Source organism: Crassostrea angulata, chromosome 8 (genome assembly GCF_025612915.1).
Source record: "Crassostrea angulata isolate pt1a10 chromosome 8, ASM2561291v2, whole genome shotgun sequence".
Taxonomy (NCBI): domain Eukaryota; kingdom Metazoa; phylum Mollusca; class Bivalvia; order Ostreida; family Ostreidae; genus Magallana; species Magallana angulata.
The window spans coordinates 4,104,203-4,124,362 of NC_069118.1; the positions used below are offsets into that span (position 1 = coordinate 4,104,203).

Genomic DNA, 20,160 nt, shown 5'->3' on the forward strand with positions numbered 1-20,160 from the left:
ACAAATCTTTATTTCTGTATGTTCTGTTCAATGTTAGAGTTATCTTTCTTTAATCATTGATTTTTCATTTTAGAACTCTCTTGTGTTTTTCGGTAAAATTGTCATACGAAGCCCGCCATTTGTTTATGCGGTTGAACACTGCGCTCTGTAATTTTCGCTAAGTTTAGCCTACCACAGAGTAAGTAATGATTTAAAACTTGTTTATTATTCTGTAAAAAGATGATTTCAACATGTTTATAGCTTTTACAGTAGCCATAATCAGTTTAATGTGTAATAATTGAAGCTTTCTTATTGGAGTGTTGTCGTCTGCAACAAATGTAAACATAGGCTTGTTTTGATTTGAACAACTTTCTGTGAATTATTTGCTTAACTTTATATTGATAGTTTTACAAGTTATCTTGAATGTTTTCTGATAGTTTTGAGCTAATATTTGTGGTTAACTATTTTTCCAAGTGTTATGCTGCAAAATTTTATTTCTATGGAAGCCCATAAGTGTCATAAGCTTTATGTATAGTGTTATTATTGATAACTATATATTAGCATCACTTAATAACGGTGTGTAAATTTTATTTTGTATGAAATTCAAAGTGTTTCATTGTATCCTTTGTTTATATTTCAGTCTTTTACCAAATCCAAATACACATTGACAATCTTCCTGGGAGTTGTTGTTAACGTACTTTTAAGAGGTTAAACATTCTGTGCAAGACCGGACCAGGGTGTCCTTACGCGTCAGAACAGTAAAAGATCTAGTACTCAGACAATCAGCTATGGGAGGTAAGGAAAACGACAGTGCGTCAACTTCCTAACGGAATTCCAAACATTCATCCTCAAGAAGCGATATGAGCTCGCTTATCGCTCAAGCCAAAGCCAAGCTAGAAGCGGCCAAAGCACGACTCAGATTTACTGAGATGGAATCTGACTTGAAAAGGAAACAAGCGGTATTGGATCAACAGATGGCCCTCGACGAAGCCAAAGTGAAACGCGAAAAAGCTGAACTTTCAGTTAATTTAGAGCTACTCGCACAGCAATGAGAAACAGCAGCAATTGAAACGGTGGCAAATGCTCTCGATCAAGAATCTCAACTCTCAAGGAGTTTGCTTCCAGATACAGAACCTGCAGATCCTTTTAATAGAACAAAAGCCTCTGTCGAGGAAGATAATTGTGCAAGAATGTGTTCTACCAACACACCCCATATTCAGGATACATGTGATTCGAATGTAAAGAATGAAAATGACAGATGTTGTGTACCTCCTCTAGTGGAACCTATCAGAAAGTTAAACCCAGAAGCTTCCTCCTTCACACCAAACAACTCGGTCACATGTGATTTCACACGATATCTCCTGAAGAAGGACTAACTGCTTTCTCGACTCTCAGCCTTTGATGATCGACCGGAAAGCTACATGACTTGGAAAGTATCATTCAAGACAGTGATGAGTGAACTAGATGTTTCCCCTATTGAAGAGCTTGACTATCTGTTAAAATGGAGTGGACCAGAGTCGAAGAGACATGTTTTAAGCATAAAGTCGGCAAACATTGCTGACCCATTACGAGGTCTACAGAGAGCATGGGAGATACTAGAGGAACGATTCGGTTGTGCAGAAATGATAGAGTCGTCATTAAAGAGAAGACTGGAGACATTCCCAAAGCTAACTGCAAAGGATTCAAAGAAACTCTATAAACTGTCAGACCTAGTTTCAGAAATTGAGTCCATTAAGAGTGATGAACGAATTAAATCGCTGCTCGGTCATTATGACTCCTCAACTGGTGTGAACCCCATCGTAAATAAATTGCCACACAATCTCCAGGAAAAATGGACATCCTCAGCGATTAGATACATGAACGAACATCATACAGCATATCCACCTTTCACCCACTTCGCTAAATTTCTACGAGAACAAAGTCGCATCAGGAATAACCCAAGTTTTCTCTATGAAACAACATTCATCAGGAAGGATACAAATGTCGAACTATGTTCAGAAAAACTCTGTTGTTGTGAAGAAAACTAACACTCATCATGAAGTTCAGAGCACAGCAAGTAGAAATGAAGATATTTCTGTACCTGGAAAGTGTCCAATACACAATACTGACCATCCTCTTAATAAGTGCAGAACCTTTAGATCAAAGAGTATTCAGGAAAGAATGAAATTCTTAAGAGAAAAGAGAATATGTTTTCGATGTTGTGCCTCAACCACTCATATCAAGAAAGACTGTAAGGAGATAGTGTCATGCAAAGAATGCAACAGTAGCAGTCATCCTACAGCCTTACATATCGATACGCCATCAGTACTTCATACAGCTGCATCAACTCACAGCGGGGAGGCTCCAATTGACATTACTTCAAAGTGCACTCAGATATGTGGTAGATTTCCAGGAAAATCTTGTGCTAAAATACTGTTAGCCGATGTACATCTGGAAGACCGTCCTGACAATCGTGTGCGTGCATACATCATGCTAGATGATCAAAGTAACCGTACTTTAGCCAGGTCACAACTCTTCGATTCACTCGGAATTGAAGGACAGGATGTGGAATATATACTTACCTCATGTGCAGGAAAGGAACGAGCTGCTGGGAGGAGAGCCTATGGCGTAGTAGTGGAATCGATGGATCAGAATGTCAGACTTCAACTTCCTGCTGTCACTGAATGCAGCCATCTTCCTAACAATCGCGAGGAAATTCCAACACAGGAGGTAGCTCAGAACTATGCTCATCTACTTGACATTGCCCAGTACATTCCACCCCTGGATGATAGCGCGCAAATTATGCTATTGATTGGAAGAAATGTCATTCAAGCTCACCATGTTCTGGACCAACGTATTGGACCAGTTAATACCCCCTACGCACAGAAACTCCCATTAGGATGGGCCATCATAGGTGAAACCTGTTTAGGTAGTTCTCACTTGCCAGAAGAGATCAACGTCACAAAAACAAACATTCTTGATAATGGACGTGGTACTGTGCTAAACCCTTGCCAAAATCAATTTCGATTATGTGAAAAACAAGACATTCTACTGTCTGAGAAAAACTCCATTTACGAACCACACATGGACAACTTGTTCAAGAGAACGGAAGATGATGAAAAACCTGGCTTGTCTGCAAATTTAAATGACAGAGCATTCTTAGAGACTCTGAGTTCCGAGTTCAAAAAGGACAAGGATGGCTTTTGGACGCACCACTGCCATTTAAGCCAAATCGTCAAACGCTGCAGAACAACTCTGATTCAGCATTGAAAAGAGCTAAGAGTTTAGACAGAAGCTTGGAAAAGAATCCATTGAAGAAAGAGCAGTTTTTAGCATTTATGGAAAAGATGTTCCAAAGAGGCCATGCTGAAAAAGTGCCACCCCGTATAAAAGGAGAAGAATGCTGGTTTTTGCCGATCTTCGGTGTCTACCACCCAAGGAAAAAAGATCAAGTACGTGTCGTATTCGATTCTGCTGTGAAGCATAATGGCATCTCCTTGAACGATGTATTATGTTCAGGTCCAGACCTAACAAACAGCCTCCTAGGTGTGTTACCTTGCTTTAGACAGGAACCAGTAGCCATTGTCGCTGACATAGAGCAGATGTTTTATTGTTTTAAAGTCAACGAGGAACATCGCAATTACCTTAGATTTTTCTGGCATGAAGGAAACGATTTTCACAAACCTCTTGTTGAATATCGCATGTGTGTACATGTATTCGGTAACACAGCCTCTCCGGCAATAGCTACATATGGCCTTAGACTCACAGTTGTCCTGGTTCTGATGTCAGCGACTTTGTGTGTAAAAACTTCTATGTCGACGATGGACTCAAATCACTACCTACAGTTGAACAAGCTATAGACCTGCTTCAGAGAACACAGAAAGCACTTAAATATTAAGCAACAGTTGTGTTTTTAGAATATAATCGTGCTTTAACTTTAATTACTATCAAGAAAATTTACGAATAAATGGCACAATTCTTTGTAAAACTTAGTTTTAATCTTTCATCGTAGAAACTAAATCATAGATCATGCTCTTCATAAACTCAAAGTCTAAAAATATCGAGGTACAACATACCTTGATATGTTGAAAACTTATTTTTGAATTATCTTTAGTTGATCGTTTTGCATTGTAACCTTCATTTAAAATATATATCTTGTGTAACTTGTGTTTCTTTTATGATAAATACATTACTTTTGGACATAGCCATCATTTATGTTCAGAATTTATGCACATTAAATTTCAAGGCCAAAGGTTAAAAGGTTTATTAGGGGTTTTTTTCTTATCAAGTTTCACCTCTGTCAAAAATATTAAAACCTTTATAAATTTTAAACCAACAGCACAATTTTCAATATTTGGTTATATATAAGTATATATATAATGAAGTCACGACATTCCAAGCATTATTGTTTCTTTGGATTATAAAATATCTAATTTACATAGCATTTAAGGATGTAAGAAGCATACGTTTGATATGAGATTTTAAAAGATTAGTGCAAATGTTTCTCGACTTGTTGCAACACTGTTATTGTCATAGGCAAAATCCCATCGTGAGCCCTGGAGTGGTAAATGTCCGAGTAAAAAAAAACTGGCGACTTCGAGAGAATAATGACGTATATCTCCGCTATTTTAAGACCCATCAACTTGAAATTCGGCATGAGTGTATCTCAGACATTACTTTTTTAAAAAAATACATGCATATTGCGTGTGTTCTAAAAATTAATTGATTTATTAGGCTTTTGAAGCGAGCTGGTAATTTTTTGTCTGGGTCAGAGCTCGACCCCTTTCTTTATTTATGGTTACATTGAAATTAATGTAAAACGGGCTTGGCCCCTGTGCCTGTACCGGGAGTGAAAAAGTCGCCGATTTATATGAAAACTTTCATGCTACATAAAATCAGGTATCGTTGTCGTGAATATTGCGGACCAAAGAAATTAAATAAAACAGAGCTCACTGAACCTTTAAAAGCAATAACCATAAGCAGGAACGTATATACTAACGGGATAGGCACCTTCTACAATCGCCATGTTTACTTCCCATGATATCACGCGAGCCTTGACAAGTTTGTAGAACTATGGTCAATCCCAGTAAAATATATAGGATTTTAAAGCGATCTGATTAGACCATCGTTGGGGAGGCACTGTACTCGAGAACTTCTGTCTTAACTTGTTATTACACCGAATGTTTTACCAAATTTCGCACATGTGTTTTCTTTTAAAGTTTATATTTATATTAAGTTTATATAAGCAATGCGATTGGATCAGCTACTCGCAGCTGCAGCCAATCATAAAACGGAGCTTGTCACCGAGTTTTCGTAATGAAATCCACCAAGGGTTAAGGAGCAAAGTGGACCGAAAATCCTTGGCTAGCAAAGATGAATAAAACAATGATTGTAAAAAATTGATTTCATTTTAAACTATACTCGTGAGAAGTGTGATGCATTGTGTAACATTATTTGTTGGTCAATCCGTGTTAAAATGTTAAAACTGTAACATTGGGGTTTTTTGTTATGCACTTAAGATCAGTTTTAGTAAGTATCAAAATTCATCTTCAATTTCTCAGTTTTTCTTCTTTTTTTGGCATTGTTGCCGTAGCAACGGATGCCAATTTTCATAATAAAATATATATTGCATGGACATTGATATGGATGTAAAAATTTAAAAGTTTCCTATTTAGGCTTATTAAAAACCGCAAAAAACTGATTTCGAAAATTCATAACGGTTTCTATGGTAATATTTTAAAAGTATTGGTTTCTCCATTAATTTCCTGATATAATTAAAGAATTGAAAATAGGATAAAGGTTGTTTTATGTCTTTAATAGTTTACATTAGTGGGCAAAAACTTCTAATATGGCTTCAAAGTAGGTAAGTTTTGATATTTTTCCATCTTTAGCCTCGATTACCATGGCAACGGTTACCCACAGCAACCAACTTTTAGTGGTTATTTGCGCTTTTCACCTAGGTGTGTCCATGTATGAAATATAAGGAAAATTGGTGACTATGCGTGGCCAGCCCCTTTTATAAATCTTTGATTCTTACATAGAATTGATCTGAAGTAAGCTTATTTTTCATTGACCAAATCCCTTTCAACAGTTTGGCAATTCTTTTTTAGTGATTAAAATCATACTGCATTTCTTACGGATACGTTATAAAGCTTTACAGCGTACAAAAATATACTCTACCAACGGATCAAGCTGCTTTGATGAAAAGTGTTTGTATATAAAGCGATCTTAAAAATGTCGAAAGTGATGAGTACCTGTAGAACACAATAAAGTCAATATTAAATAATCATTGAACGGTGTACAGTGTACAATTCATAACCAAAAAATCTGGAACGATATTTGTTGTTAATACCAGTACCAATTCCGTTTTTCAAGATCTGTTCCTGTTTGTAGTTTAGTGACTTGAGCTATATGTGTCTCATGCGGGTTTATTTTTTTTATATAAAAACGCAAGTACCCCCTCTGTTTAACTCACAATGTACACATTTCCGCCAAATTTGAGATCTCTAAATATTTCAAACATCAACTTAACATATTTAGAATGAAACACGATATCCGAACTATTTTACAACACTGGGCATCTCATTCTTTAAATGATAACTTTCGTTCTACAGGTGGATTAAAGTCCATCATTTTTGCAAGGGGTGGAACAATGCAATGATATACCGATGATGCAGAGATAGTCGATATTAAATAGCCGAAATAGCTTTTTTTTACTAGATTATTAGTTTTCAAATTAAAATGCAAAAGATAATCAACTTTAAATAAACATATGTTAACGTTAATGTAATCAGTGTAAGAACTTGATGCGTCAAAATATATCAATGTATTTTTTTAAATAGCTGTGACATTTGCTTCTTGTTGCTATATACAGTCCCACGTTCTGTAGAATTCGAATTGTTTCTTAGGTCGGTATATACAGCCTTTATTATCATTTTTAGCGCACTTTTACAACCCTGAATGGCGCGGTTTAGAATGGTAGGGTCTGTTTGTTGAATGACACGGCTCGTTACGTGCACAGTTTCTTGCAAAGTATGAAACAGACAGTTTTAGGTTCTTCCAAAAACCTTCACCTGATAGCCGGTGCCAATATGGAATTGTGTTTTGATAGAAATATTTAGTAAATACATAAAATGGGTATTAGAATGTCGAATCAACTTAACTGGGCTTGATATTTTTTTCAGATTAATTTGAGATGAAACTGTATTTTCTAAAATTAAAAGTGTTTCATAATACAACTCAATAATTTAATAATATCGTGGATTATTTGGAATGCTAGATTTCCACTTTCGTGCACTCCATTACAAACATTACCATTGACAAATCTAAAGTGATAGTAGATCTAGAAATATGTCCGTAACCGATCTGTTGACCCTTAATACGGTATGGTCATTAGATATATTTAACATAACGCGATTTGTCACGATCTAATTGTCCGGTAAGATACGACAAAATACGTTTAGATAAGATTATCCTGATGAAATATGCGATAGGATTACAATCTGATCCATCCAAACTTCACGACATTTTCGCGATTTGGTTTATTAAGATACTACGCATGCATATATATATATATATATATATATATATATATATATATATATATATATATATATATATATATATATATATATATATATATATATATATATATATATATATATAAACGAATAAGTCCTTGGTATGTATATATTATATAAAAATTAATATACGCATGCATATATATATATATATATATATATATATATATATATATATATATATATATATATATATATATATATATATATATATATAAACGAATAAGTCCTTGGTATGTATATATTATATATATATATATTCGTATGTGTTACGAACTTACGTGTTCGGTTGTGATTAGCTATGATCATGATGGCGATTAATTTTCAAAAACATAATGGAAGATGATCACCATTTGAGCTCGAAGCGTGGAGTTTGCCTACACCAATACTGATTTAGATCAACACAACTAGAGGGGGGGGGGGGGGGTAAAGGCTTCGCTTAAAAACAATACAGAAAGAACTGATACGATCATAAAGAATATCTACGATTTAAAAATAATCGCGTTGATTATAGAAAATATTTCGACAGATCAACAAAATTACAACGACAGTCCTCAAGATTTGGTTAGGTGTGATGTAATTACTACAATAACTCTACGATGAAGACCGCGATTTTAATCGCACTGCGAATCGTGATAGTGAGAATATAGCATGGAATACTTAAATGAATTTTAACACAATAAAAAAAACTGAAAAATACAATCAAACTAAAAAACTGATAAAATTCATAAGAGGACAAGCTTTAATTAACAAATGCTTTTAATGCCGAAAAAGATACAAATTACAAATTTCACTCAAAATAATATAATGTCATAATGGATATGCAAAGTGAAACTAAATGCACCTAATCTGGTAAAGATTAAATTTTTTGCTGTCTGTGTGTATGCACGATCCTGTTTTTCCACGAATGGCATCAGTGAGGTTACATGTTATTTACATATATTTGAAGTTACTTTGTATTATGTGCTCTAGAATTAAACTGACAAAAACTTCATCATTTGATTAAAAATGGTCAGCAGCTACTTAAGTTAAAACATTGCTGTCAGCTGAGGCACAATTAAAAAAAGCCAGAACTTGTTCTTCTCTGCATGAGCAATAGTTTTTCATTTGAAATGTATGACTATATAGGAAACTGCATCTTAAGCGATTGCAAAACTTCCACCGTGGCACTGGCATAATTGACTTGCACAGTGTTGTGTTATTGAATACAAAATGATGTTGGAGGAATATGAAGTTCTACCGAGGTAGATGTATAGAGAGTTTTTAAAAAGAATTTCAAAAATACACATGTATAATAATTAGGATTGATTTATATAATTATCATATCATTCGAACATACGAAAAATGGGACTAAATATTAAACGAATCTCATTGGAGACTGAAACATAAAACTAAAGTGATGACTATAGCTATGACCAAGTAGCGTAGTGGACAATGCACTCGCTTGTCACCGCTGCGACACGAGTTCGATCCCCTTGATCGACAGTGGTGGTATGTGATAGGGTATGGTGGTCGCCCGCTTGGACACGTGGGTTCTCTCCGGGTACTCCGGCTTCTTCCCACACCAATGACCCCCTCGCGCTAACATCCGTGCCAACGAGAGATTATAATATAAGTTGTAGAACTTGCTTATCAATCGTTGTAAAATAAATAAAGTTCAGTTTTCAGTTTTTTTATAGCTATGACCTGCTACCTCAAACACAAAGTAAGCAGTCAGGGGTTAATAAAAATTCTATATCCTATTTTATAAAACTGTTAGCGTGGAGATCCTTGCGAATTTTTCATTAACACAACCTATCATCGCGTTTGCGTGTTATAATTAAGTTATTTAAATGTTTAACCTTTTCTTGACATTTCTGATAGGACTTTGAATTTGTCTATTTTTCCAGCCGAAGTTTTAAAAATGATAAACACAAAATACATGGTGTAAAACGTTGTATTAAATCACAAAAAAGAATATATAAATCAAAGTAATTTCTTATTAAAAATTGCAGTGTATGCAATTCCAATGTCATGTTCGAAGAGAGCTGGATGGTGGAGACTATCGTAGACTATATCAACATCCTTTGGAGGAAGAGATATATTTAAAGATATAGGATAACATTGAAACTTTACAGTCAACATATCTGATATATTTCTTCACAAAAAGACGGCTTTTTAAATGCCATATGTCAGACTCTATGGCGAATCCTACGGCAAACTTGTTGACCATCCAGCTATCTTGAACAAAAGTGATAAAAAACCAAACAAAGTACACATAAACAATTAACAAAACAACACAAAAAGGACCTGTTCAGGTATATTAAAAATGGTGTTAATAAAGTAATAAACAACTATTAGGTAACAGGATGTGTCAATGAATTAAGTTCTCAGCACAAACATGTTTTTAAAAGCATTAGATGAAAAATCTTGGCTCCCCAAAATATATTTTCATTTTAAATAAAATGTTACCTACATTTCTTTGGAATATAATGTTGGGAAGTAAATAACCAATTGGAGATTCGGAGTGTATGCAAAATTTGTGTAATATCTTACTGACGTAGATATGTTTTTGTATTGATACTCTAATTGTCCTTCTTTAATAGCTATCTGTTTGTCTGTCCGTCTGTCTCTTTCTCTCTGTTTCTCTCTCTCTCTGTATGTGTGTGTGTGTGTCTCTCTCTCTCTCTCTCTCTCTCTCTCTCTCTCTCTCTCTCTCGTTTGTAAAACTTTAGTCTTCTTTAGTTGAAAGAAAATGCAAAGGCTTCCTCGATAGTAAAGTTTACTGCAATAATGTTTGAGTTTGAAAGGCCTTTGTTATATTGACGACGATATGTTTATGATTTTTAACTCGGACGAATAACCCTCTTCAATTGGTTTAAACATCTACTAGTAGTTAAAATTGTACAAATCGTAAATAAAAATTCAGATCACGGGAAGTTCCATTCACTGTGCTCTTTTACCTAACTACTTTAATTTGGTATAAAGAAAATAAAAAAAATCTACGCAAGATGACCGATGATAGATGTTGCTACAAGGTTTTCTAGGGCTGTTTACAGAAATTGTTCATTTCAATACTTTCATAATATCCACCACAAGTTTTCATCTTGCGACACATAACATGAATTTAAATGTTGTATGTGCCGATAAGTAATTTAATATTTTGGGGGAGGGTACTGGTTAGGGGGATAGGCGGGATCGTTAAACATGGACTGAGAGGGTTGGCTGTATCCTTGCCCGAATCCAGGACCATATCCAGGGGGAGGGGGTGCTCCATAGCCATAACCTGCTGGTGGGGCTGTAAAGAACGGTAAAAAAACAGGTTTAATTAATGTAGCATAAAATTACATAATAAGACACAGCTTCTGTTAATTTTTTTTATTTACTTTTGCCTTGGCATCTAATCCGAAGGACAATGTATGATGATAATATTTACAATTTCTTGTATCTTGCGTTTTAGATAAAAAGAAAAGCCTTCTGTAATGTTGAAAATGATTTGATAATGATAAAAAGGAATAAATATGTGTGATGATAGAAGCACATCAAATACATAATCAACTGAATATATAATGACTATTTTTTTTTAAAAGAAATACATGTACTTGATAACTTACGAGGATGCTGAATTGTGTTGACATTATTGACATTAGTCACTGTGGCTCCGCCCCCATGCATCGTGACCACGCGGTTCCTCTGGGCGTTTTTAGCGGCACAGATACACACGACGACTACAGCTACTACGATAAGGAACACTATTCCCCCAACGACCGCACCAACGTATGTACCCACACTGAAACCGAAGAGTATCAGCAAAGGATTATCTTTAGCCATGCATTAAATGTCGTTGTGTTTTAGACAGTGTTATTTATCGATGAGTTATCTGGAATAATTTGTTGGATTATGATTACTAAGTTTTTAAATTGATGATATGCAAGGATAAAATATTATAAATAGGTTAATAGGCAATTAGATCCAATCAATAATAGTAAAGACAAGTTTTAGTTCTGAAAAATTGAATGCATGTAAATTCTATGTAAACTAATTTCAGTTTTCAATAATAAGATTATAATTCAACCAGTTATGTGTTGAGGTTCTTTTTTCTTATTATCAGAGCAACAAAGATAAAATATTGATACAAACAAAATTTTGTCAACATAAAATGATTAATTCCTACTAGCAATTAGGAAATTAAAAGACCAATTGTCCAAATGTGGCCCAATGATATAAAAAAAATTTCTAGGTCATGAGTATACAGATTAAAAATCCGATTTTTGCTTTGGAAAGTTTTTGATGTTTACATGTAAATCTAAGAAAAAATAGCACAATTTTGTACATCAAACAATGGTCTTCCGTGTAATTAATAGTATCCCTCTAAATGAGAGACAAGTAGTATGCCTATTGTATGTGTAACAGACGACTTATTGGTGACGAAATGCATTTTTACCTGAAAGTAAACTCATGTCAGATCATAATATCAAATATTTGAGAAAATTGTGTATTTATTTCAAATAATTTCGATGTTGTCTATTCCCCTTTATCGTTTTCCTGATCTGATCCTTTATACCGAAATCTAACGTAAATATGATTATTTAAACAATAAAATGATTTCTTTGGCGATTCATTCGGGATATGAAGGTAGCGACATTGCAGAAAAAAATATAACCCGCGTTAGCGGGTAATGTTAATTTTTCCTGCAATGATCGCTACCTTCATAACCCGCATGAATCATCAAAGAAAGCATTTTATTGTTTATATGAACATCTTTCTTTAACCAGTTAATAAATTGATTATGATAAGTTAGTAAAATTCACTAGATTACTGTTAATGTACATAGTACGTTAGCTAAAAGGAACAGCCAAATGGTCTCTTGTGAAACTTTGAGTCTGGCATCATCATGATTATTTCGTGCAGTCCGTGAGTTTACTTTCTCTGTAGACTCAGACCAATCGATAAACAGGGCATGTCAATTTCAGTCCTGTCAATTTTAGCCGCTGTAGATTTCGACCAATCGATAAATGGGGCGTGTACATTTCAGTTTGGCTGTTTCTATAGAGCTATGAATTGACTATATATTCCCGTAAGAAAAAGAGGAAATTATACATGGTAGATGTAAATATTCTGTTATAAGTCCAGTTTTACTTTTATTTCTTTCCTGTACGACAATGTATGTAAACCTCAGACGATTTTTTTATTTATATTTTTTCTGTATACTGTGGAATCATTTTTTTTGTGGGGGGATCAATATTCGTGACTTTCGTAGGTACCCATTGCCTATGAGTTTACATTTGCACGAACGTGTATACAAGGATTAGTTTAATATCTATTAGAAAATTATCCCCAACTTGCTAGCAACGAAATAACATCCCAACAAACCAGGAACATTTTCAGTACCCACGAACATTGGCCCCTACGAATATAAATGATTCCACAGTAAATGTTCCTCCTTTACTACATTATTTGGTATGAGTGAATACACTGAGCTGGTACTTGCTTACCTGTCGTAGCTGGAATAGTAGTAGCAGTAGTAACCACTGTAATAATAGTAGTAGCAATAAGCCGCCGACGCCAGAGGAAGACCTACAAAACGTTGCTCAGTTATTTACTTAGATAAAAGATTCGAAAAACATACAGTAAAACACAATTATAGCAAACACGCCTATAATGAACTGAAGCTTACAGCAAAGTGAATTTAATTTCCCGTGACTTATTACATGTTGACGGATATAACGAATTATGCTTAATACGAAGCAAAATCGCCCGTCCCTCCCTATTCCGTTATAAGCGTGCTTTACTGTATGTGTGGTAGAGTCAAGTATATGGCATTCCTGCTAGCTCTGGCTAGAGGGTTAACCCTTTAGCTCGATCGGTAGAGTGCTGGACTGGACTGGCATGCCAGAGGACCTGGGTTCAAACCCCACAGAGGCAAAAAGTGTCTCTCTTACATGTGTTCCATTACAATGTCACATTGCACATGCATTTAAGTAATTGCATTGTATTATAGTGAAATCATTTGATCAAAGTTGAAAAGTAAACAACCACCAGCTGTAAAGCCTATAAGACACGACCAAATATAAACTATATCAATGGTGAACAACAATTCTAGCTGTCATTAAAACATGATCAATGATCAAATTTGTTTCAGATACTCTGTCAAGAATAGTTTTCTTCTATTTCATTTTTAAACGAAATGTGAATGAAGATTAGTTAACGAATAAGCCTATATTTTTGCATTTATTTCAAAAAATTCTAATTCTTAAATATCATCTGGCTTGTTTATTTAGGCTTTTCAGTTTTATTTCCAAGTTTGTTCTTGTTTTTTGGGGTTTTTTTGTTGTTTTTTTTTTTTTTTTTGCCTTTGTATATTTGTCAGATATGACATACATTTTGAGTCTTTACCTTACTGTCTGCTGCAATATTACATGTAACACCTTTCAAAGAAGTGCTCGCAGCACTGTTAAGGTTTACTATAAATATATCAGCGGATTTAAACATTTATACCGAGCGCAGCGAGAGGCGGACGAAGCCCGCCTTGCAAAGCGAGGATTATTGGTAACAGGTATTTAAATATATAAGAACTATTTTCTTGTGAACTTGTAGTGATTTTAAAAAATCAAAACATTATGTAACAACCGTAATCATTATTACAATATGTAAATTAACTAACCCTTGTAAAAAAGAGTTCCAAAATAATTTTCTCATATTTGCTGTAAGAAGATAAAATCGTCGGTATAATACTTGACATCTTTCTAATTAAAAATCACCGCGGCTTTTAATTCAATTGGATTTTGACATTTCTTTATATTTCCATTATATGCAGTTTTAATTGAGTTTCTAAAGATTATATTTAAATTCAAAATTGAATTTGAACAAGAGTAATGTGGTTTTAAAGGCACATACACAAACATATGAATATTTACCTTAAGAAATTTGTCAAGTGGTTAAACGGTATTTTCAAAAACTTATATCAAGTAGTTTAAGTCTTTTCAACTTTTCAACGGTATTTTAAAAAGATAGCGATCTTCTTTTTTAGTTTGGTAACTTTTGGATTTTTTTCTTTTTGTTTGTAGTTGTAATTGCTGTTGTTGAAGTTATTACAGTTTACAATGTATATTATTTTTGCGAGTTTTTACGCCTTCTAAAAATACAAATTCTCCCCTTTAAAGTAAAAAAAGTCAATCTGTACCCGTTTAAGACTTAATCACACTGCATATTCAAAGTATACACTTCACAAATCCTGTATATGTTCACTGATAAATAGGAAAGTTTAAGAATTTTGAAAAAAAATGATATTAAATTTTCAACATTTTGTAGTCGATAAGTCTTCTTAGCAAGAGCAAAAAAGCAATATTGCTGAAATCAATTACTCCTGACAAAACCTAAAAACTAAAAAACGTTTTGTGGTTGAATTTATAGTCTTTAAAAATAGTCTGAAAATTAAAAAAACAACAATTAACAAGTACAAAATGACCATTCAGAAAAACATCAGAGCTGTTGATATGGTGACGTCTCAATTGTTCTAATTACAGGTTGTTCTCACTTTACTATTCATGTTGGCCTCAAAGTTGTTTTCATTGTTTGGCAATTAGTAAAAAACGTTAATTTAACATAGTTTTTTAATGTAATTAGTACATCAATTGGTGGTTGGGGATGGGTTTCATTAAAACCACTATTGAAATAAATTATTTCATTCTCTCAATAGTGGTTGGGTTGTATGTCCTTATAAAAATCAATTTGAAACCACAATTTGAAATACAATCACTATTGAAATAATTTTTTTATCAATAGTAGTTGGGAAAGAACTTAATAGTTGGTAATGAACTTTATTGTAAACATCAAATAAATTGTAACCATTATTAAAACACCATCATTATTGAAATAAATTTCGTCCCATGAATGTTGGGGATATAGATTTGGGTCTTTCCGTCCGTACGACTGTTTGTCCGTCTATAATTTCGTCTGTGTGTAACATTTTCGGTTCCGGATGACAGGTGGTATGGAAACCTGGCGATATACATGTGAATCAAAGTACATCGTGATTACGAAGGAAGTCTTCTTGTTATAAGACAGTCATCACCAACCACTATTGAAATAATTTATTTCAATTGTAGTTGTTTTTCAATAGTGGTTGCAAAGTGATTCTCATGATGAAATACATCCCACCTTCTATTGAAATAATTTGTTTCTGTGTGATTGAGGAAATGTTACACAAACAGAATGATAGACGGACAGACAGTCACACGGGCGGTCAACCTCAATTAAATATCCCCCACCCTGAGTAAAGTGGAGGACAATATCTATTTCTGTAGTAGTTGTGTTTAATTGGGAGAAACATTTGTTTTTTGTATATTGAATAAACAGTGGATTTGAATAGCATTTCTTGCAAGTTACAAGGTTCTCTGTAAGAGTCCTTTATTTGTTAAAAGATTCCTTTGATTTGTTGTGATCAATGTTAACAATTGGGATAAAACGTTGCCAATTTCACAAAGATCCATTACTAATTTTCTTTAAAACAACAAAGATGTATATAATATGTTAATAGATCGCAATGTCCATTTCTAATTGTGAGAAATCATGCATATGTTTGGTTAGACCAAAGATTCTTTCTCATTAATTCATTCTCCAAACACAACTAACATTTCAAATTTCGATTTGATCGAAAACATTTGTCTCTATACCTTTCGTAAATCAGTGCACTGTATATCTGAAACCTTTTTATAATAAGACATAAAATAGATCTCGTCTGAAGACCAAAATCAATAATCAATTACAAAACCGCCATAGAAACCATAATAGCCTATTTTTAAACATACACCGCACATGGCTCCTACCAAGAACTTGAATTTTAAACACGGTAGACTTTAAATCTGAGATTCGGGTTTCGAAATCCACTTTGATAAATGATAAACACATGCACATTTACAAAGAATTCTTAATATAATATTCATGATCGTTAGGATATTTTCAAGTTTTGGCGATTTAATTATCCATTTTAAAAACAATTCTAAAAGTATTTTAAATTTCTTACATTTTTTTTTTGCTAATAAAGTTAATAATGAAATTTATATAGGCTACTTCTTTAAGTTATGTATATTGTATTTTTGTGATTATAATATTTATATACAAAATATAGCAACCTAAATAAGTGATAAGAAGATAAAAAAAATGACTTACAAAGTATTGTAAAAATCAATTCCAGAATAAGTTTCTCCATTTTTGCGATTGGATATTGTATTCGCTTGTATAGATCAGCACACGCACACCTTTCTTAAAAAAATCACTGCGTATTTAAGACTCATTTGGATTTTAAAAAATTCAAAGGTATTTTTTATGTGTAGTTTCAATTGAGTCTCTAAAAGAGAATATATTTAAACCCATTTGAACAGGAATATTGCAGTGTGTTTTACAGACACTTACAGGAAAGAAGGAACATTTACCTCAAGACACGATATCAAGAGATTTAAATCTTTGCAACGGTATTTTGAAATGAATGTGCCATTTCTGTTTACTGTTTACTTCTGCTCCTTTTTGTTTGTCGTAGTTGTCATTGATGCTCTTGATCCACTTACAATATTACGTTGTCTTTTTTTTAATCAATGCTTTCTAAAGATTTTTAACTTTTAACTCTAATATAATAGAGTCAATATCTACCTCTTTAACGCAACATGGCACTACCCATTCAAAGAAAACACATCTTGTAAACAATGATAACTCCCTATCAACGTTTATCAAGTAACCTGCTCACTAGTTATTGTTATAAGACTATTATAGCTGTTTTGCGTCCGAAGTTATTTCACAAATCTTTATTTCTGTATATATTTAATTATACATTAAACATACAAAAGTACGTATCTAAATTATTGTTTAAGTCGACCAGAACATAACATAGGGTAATAGCTGATTATTCTATATAGGGAATGTTCTCAGCATTAGTACAAGTATATCATCCAAAGGTGAATGCAATGGATTATAACGATGTTTAACGAATGATGGAAGGTTTGATTTTTAGAAGTCTGGCGTCGTTCGGCAGAATAGCACGTCCTATGTCATAACCTAAATTTCGTTTGGTCACTAATTATTCCATTTATATATGATATAACTGGAAGTGTATCAGCCCTGATATTCCTGTATTGAACTAAGTGAGACAGCATCCGGCAACAAGGACTGTCTCGTCCCCCAGGGCTGATTTGTTAGTCTCAGCCCGTCGTCATGTCTGTATCGCTCTAGAATTCAAAAACCTGAATGCCCCATTACCTGTGTTTCTAAATAGACAAATTTATGATATAACGATAGAATAAAAAATTAGAAGATTATATGGCACTTTAGAAACTTCATTTAGTGCTAAAAATTAAAAATGAAAAAAAAATATGTTAAAAAGAAAGTATACCTAAATATTAAGCAACAGTTGTGTTTTTAGAATATAATCGTGCTTTAACTTTAATTACTATTAAGAAAATTTACGAATAAGTGGCACAATTCTTTGTAAAAATTAGTTTTAATCTTTCATCGTAGAAACTAAATCATAGATCATGCTCTTCATAAACTCAAGGTCTAAAAATATCGAGGTACAACATACCTTGATATGTTGAAAACTTATTTTTGAATTATCTTTAGTTGATCGTTTTGCATTGTAACCTTCATTTAAAATATATATCTTGTGTAACTTGTGTTTCTTTTATGATAAATACATTACTTTTGGACATAGCCATCATGTATGTTCAGAATTTATGCACATTAAATTTCAAGGCCAAAGGTTAAAAGGTTTATAACGGGGTTTTTTCTTATCAAGTTTCACCTCTGTCAAAAATATTAAAACCTTTATAAATCTTAAACCAACAGCAAAATTTGCAATATTTGGTTATATATAAGTATATATATAATGAAGTCACGACATTCCAAGCATTATTGTTTCTTTGGAATATACAATATCTAATTTACATAGCATTTAAGGATGTAAGAAGCATACGTTTGATATGAGATTTTAAAAGATTAGTGCAAATGTTTCTCGACTTGTTGCAACACTGTTGTTGTCATAGGCAAAATCCCATCGTGAGCCCTGGAGTGGTAAATGTCCGAGTAAAAATAAACTGGCGACTTCGAGAGAATAATGACGTATATCTCCGCTATTTTAAGATCCATCAACTTGAAATTCGGCATGAGTGTATCTCAGACATTACTTTTTTAAAAAATACATGCATATTGCGAGTGTTTTAAAAATTAATTGATTTATTAGGCTTTTGAAGCGAGCTGGTAATTTTTTGTCTGGGTCAGAGCTCGACCCCTTTCTTTATTTATGGTTACATTGAAATTAATGTAAAACGAGCTTGGCCCCTGTACCTGTACCGGGAGTGAAAAAGTCGCCGATTAATATGAAAACTTTCATGCTACATAAAATCAGGTATCGTTGTCGTGAATATTGCGGACCAAAGAAATTAAATAAAACAGAGCTCACAGAACCTTTAAAAGCAATAACCATAAGCAGTAACGTATATACTAACGGGATAGGCACCTTCTACAATCGCCATGTTTACTTCCCATGATATCACGCGAGCCTTGACAAGTTTGTAGAACTATGATCAATCCCAGTAAAATATATAGGTTTTTAAAGCGATCTGATTAGACCATCGTTGGGGAGGCACTGTACTCGAGAACTTCTGTCTTACCTTGTTATTACACCGAATGTTATACCAAATCTCGCACATGTGTTTTCTTTTAAAGTTTATATTTATATTTAGTTTATATTAGCAACGCGATTGGATCAGCTACTCGCAGCTGCAGCCAATCATAAAACGGAGCTTGTCACCGAGTTTTCGTAATGAAATCCGCCAAGGGTTACGGGCATTGGCAACGAAGTGTTCCGGAAATAAAAAATCCGTACCTGCTTTTTTTCTTTTATACATCAAATTTCAGTTACCGTTCTTGAGTTTTCTTGTAATTGTGAGTTATCGCCCGTAACACGAACTCTTTAGCTTATTAGAGTAATAAAAGCAGCGTTTCCGAGGTAAACAGAAAATTCGAGAGATGAAGCGACATCGTTCTACATCGACTGGCAGGTTCATTTCTGCTTCCAAAAAGAAGAGAATCGACGTATTTAAAGCAAACAACGTAAGAAAGATTATTAATGATCACTCATATTCATCTCAGCTGTGTGATCATGGTGATAATGACTCTGACATCGCTGAGTGTTTACCGGTAGTTGACGATAGCGAGGAGAACAGTTACGCATCTGGTGATAGTTTAGATGGACAGATTGACAATGTTAACGATACAACAGAGATAAGCTGGCGACAGGGAAGGCGAATAGTGGAGTTGGGTTTTATTGTAGACAAACTCTCTGAAGGCTGTTCTGTTTGCCACTCTTCTGTCCCTTTGAATATAACAAACATGGTACACGAGATACGTTATGGATTAGGCAGTTTATTAACCATCAGGTGTGCCCTTTGTGATGGAAAGACAGTTGTTCCAACTGGAAAGAGACATGGTGGGCCTAACGAACCTCAGGGACAAAGAACTTGGGATGTCAACACAAAGTTAGCATTAGGTAAAAAATGATTTATAACATTCAATACATAATGATGTTAAAGAAGTGCTTTTTTGGTGATTTATACCAGTATGTTTAGTCCTGTAAAAAAAAAAACCTCCTATT

At 33.8% G+C, this 20,160-nt stretch overlaps 1 protein-coding gene across 1 annotated transcript; it reads right to left on the minus strand.

Moving 5' to 3' along the window:
- Positions 1-9,458: 9,458 nt before the first annotated feature.
- LOC128160120 (uncharacterized) lies at positions 9,459-16,832 on the minus strand. Its single transcript, XM_052823390.1, has 4 exons — positions 16,689-16,832; positions 13,013-13,094; positions 11,132-11,307; positions 9,459-10,815 (listed from the first exon to the last, which is right to left on the minus strand). Exons 1-4 carry the CDS (start codon positions 16,726-16,728, stop codon positions 10,673-10,675), a joined length of 441 nt encoding a protein of 146 aa, XP_052679350.1. The 5' UTR covers positions 16,729-16,832; the 3' UTR covers positions 9,459-10,672.
- Between the last annotated feature and the right edge of the window lie 3,328 nt (positions 16,833-20,160).

What these genes read in the sequence shown, in the direction of transcription:
- LOC128160120 (XM_052823390.1), bottom strand. Translation starts at nt 16,728, where the DNA reads ATGGAGAAACTTATTCTGGAATTGATTTTTACAATACTTT. An exon ending in ATTGATTTTTACAATACTTT is followed by an intron (nt 13,095 to 16,688) that starts GTAAGTCATTTT and finishes AACGTTTTGTAG; the next exon opens with GTCTTCCTCTGGCGTCGGCG. An exon ending in TACTATTCCAGCTACGACAG is followed by an intron (nt 11,308 to 13,012) that starts GTAAGCAAGTAC and finishes CTTCGGTTTCAG; the next exon opens with TGTGGGTACATACGTTGGTG.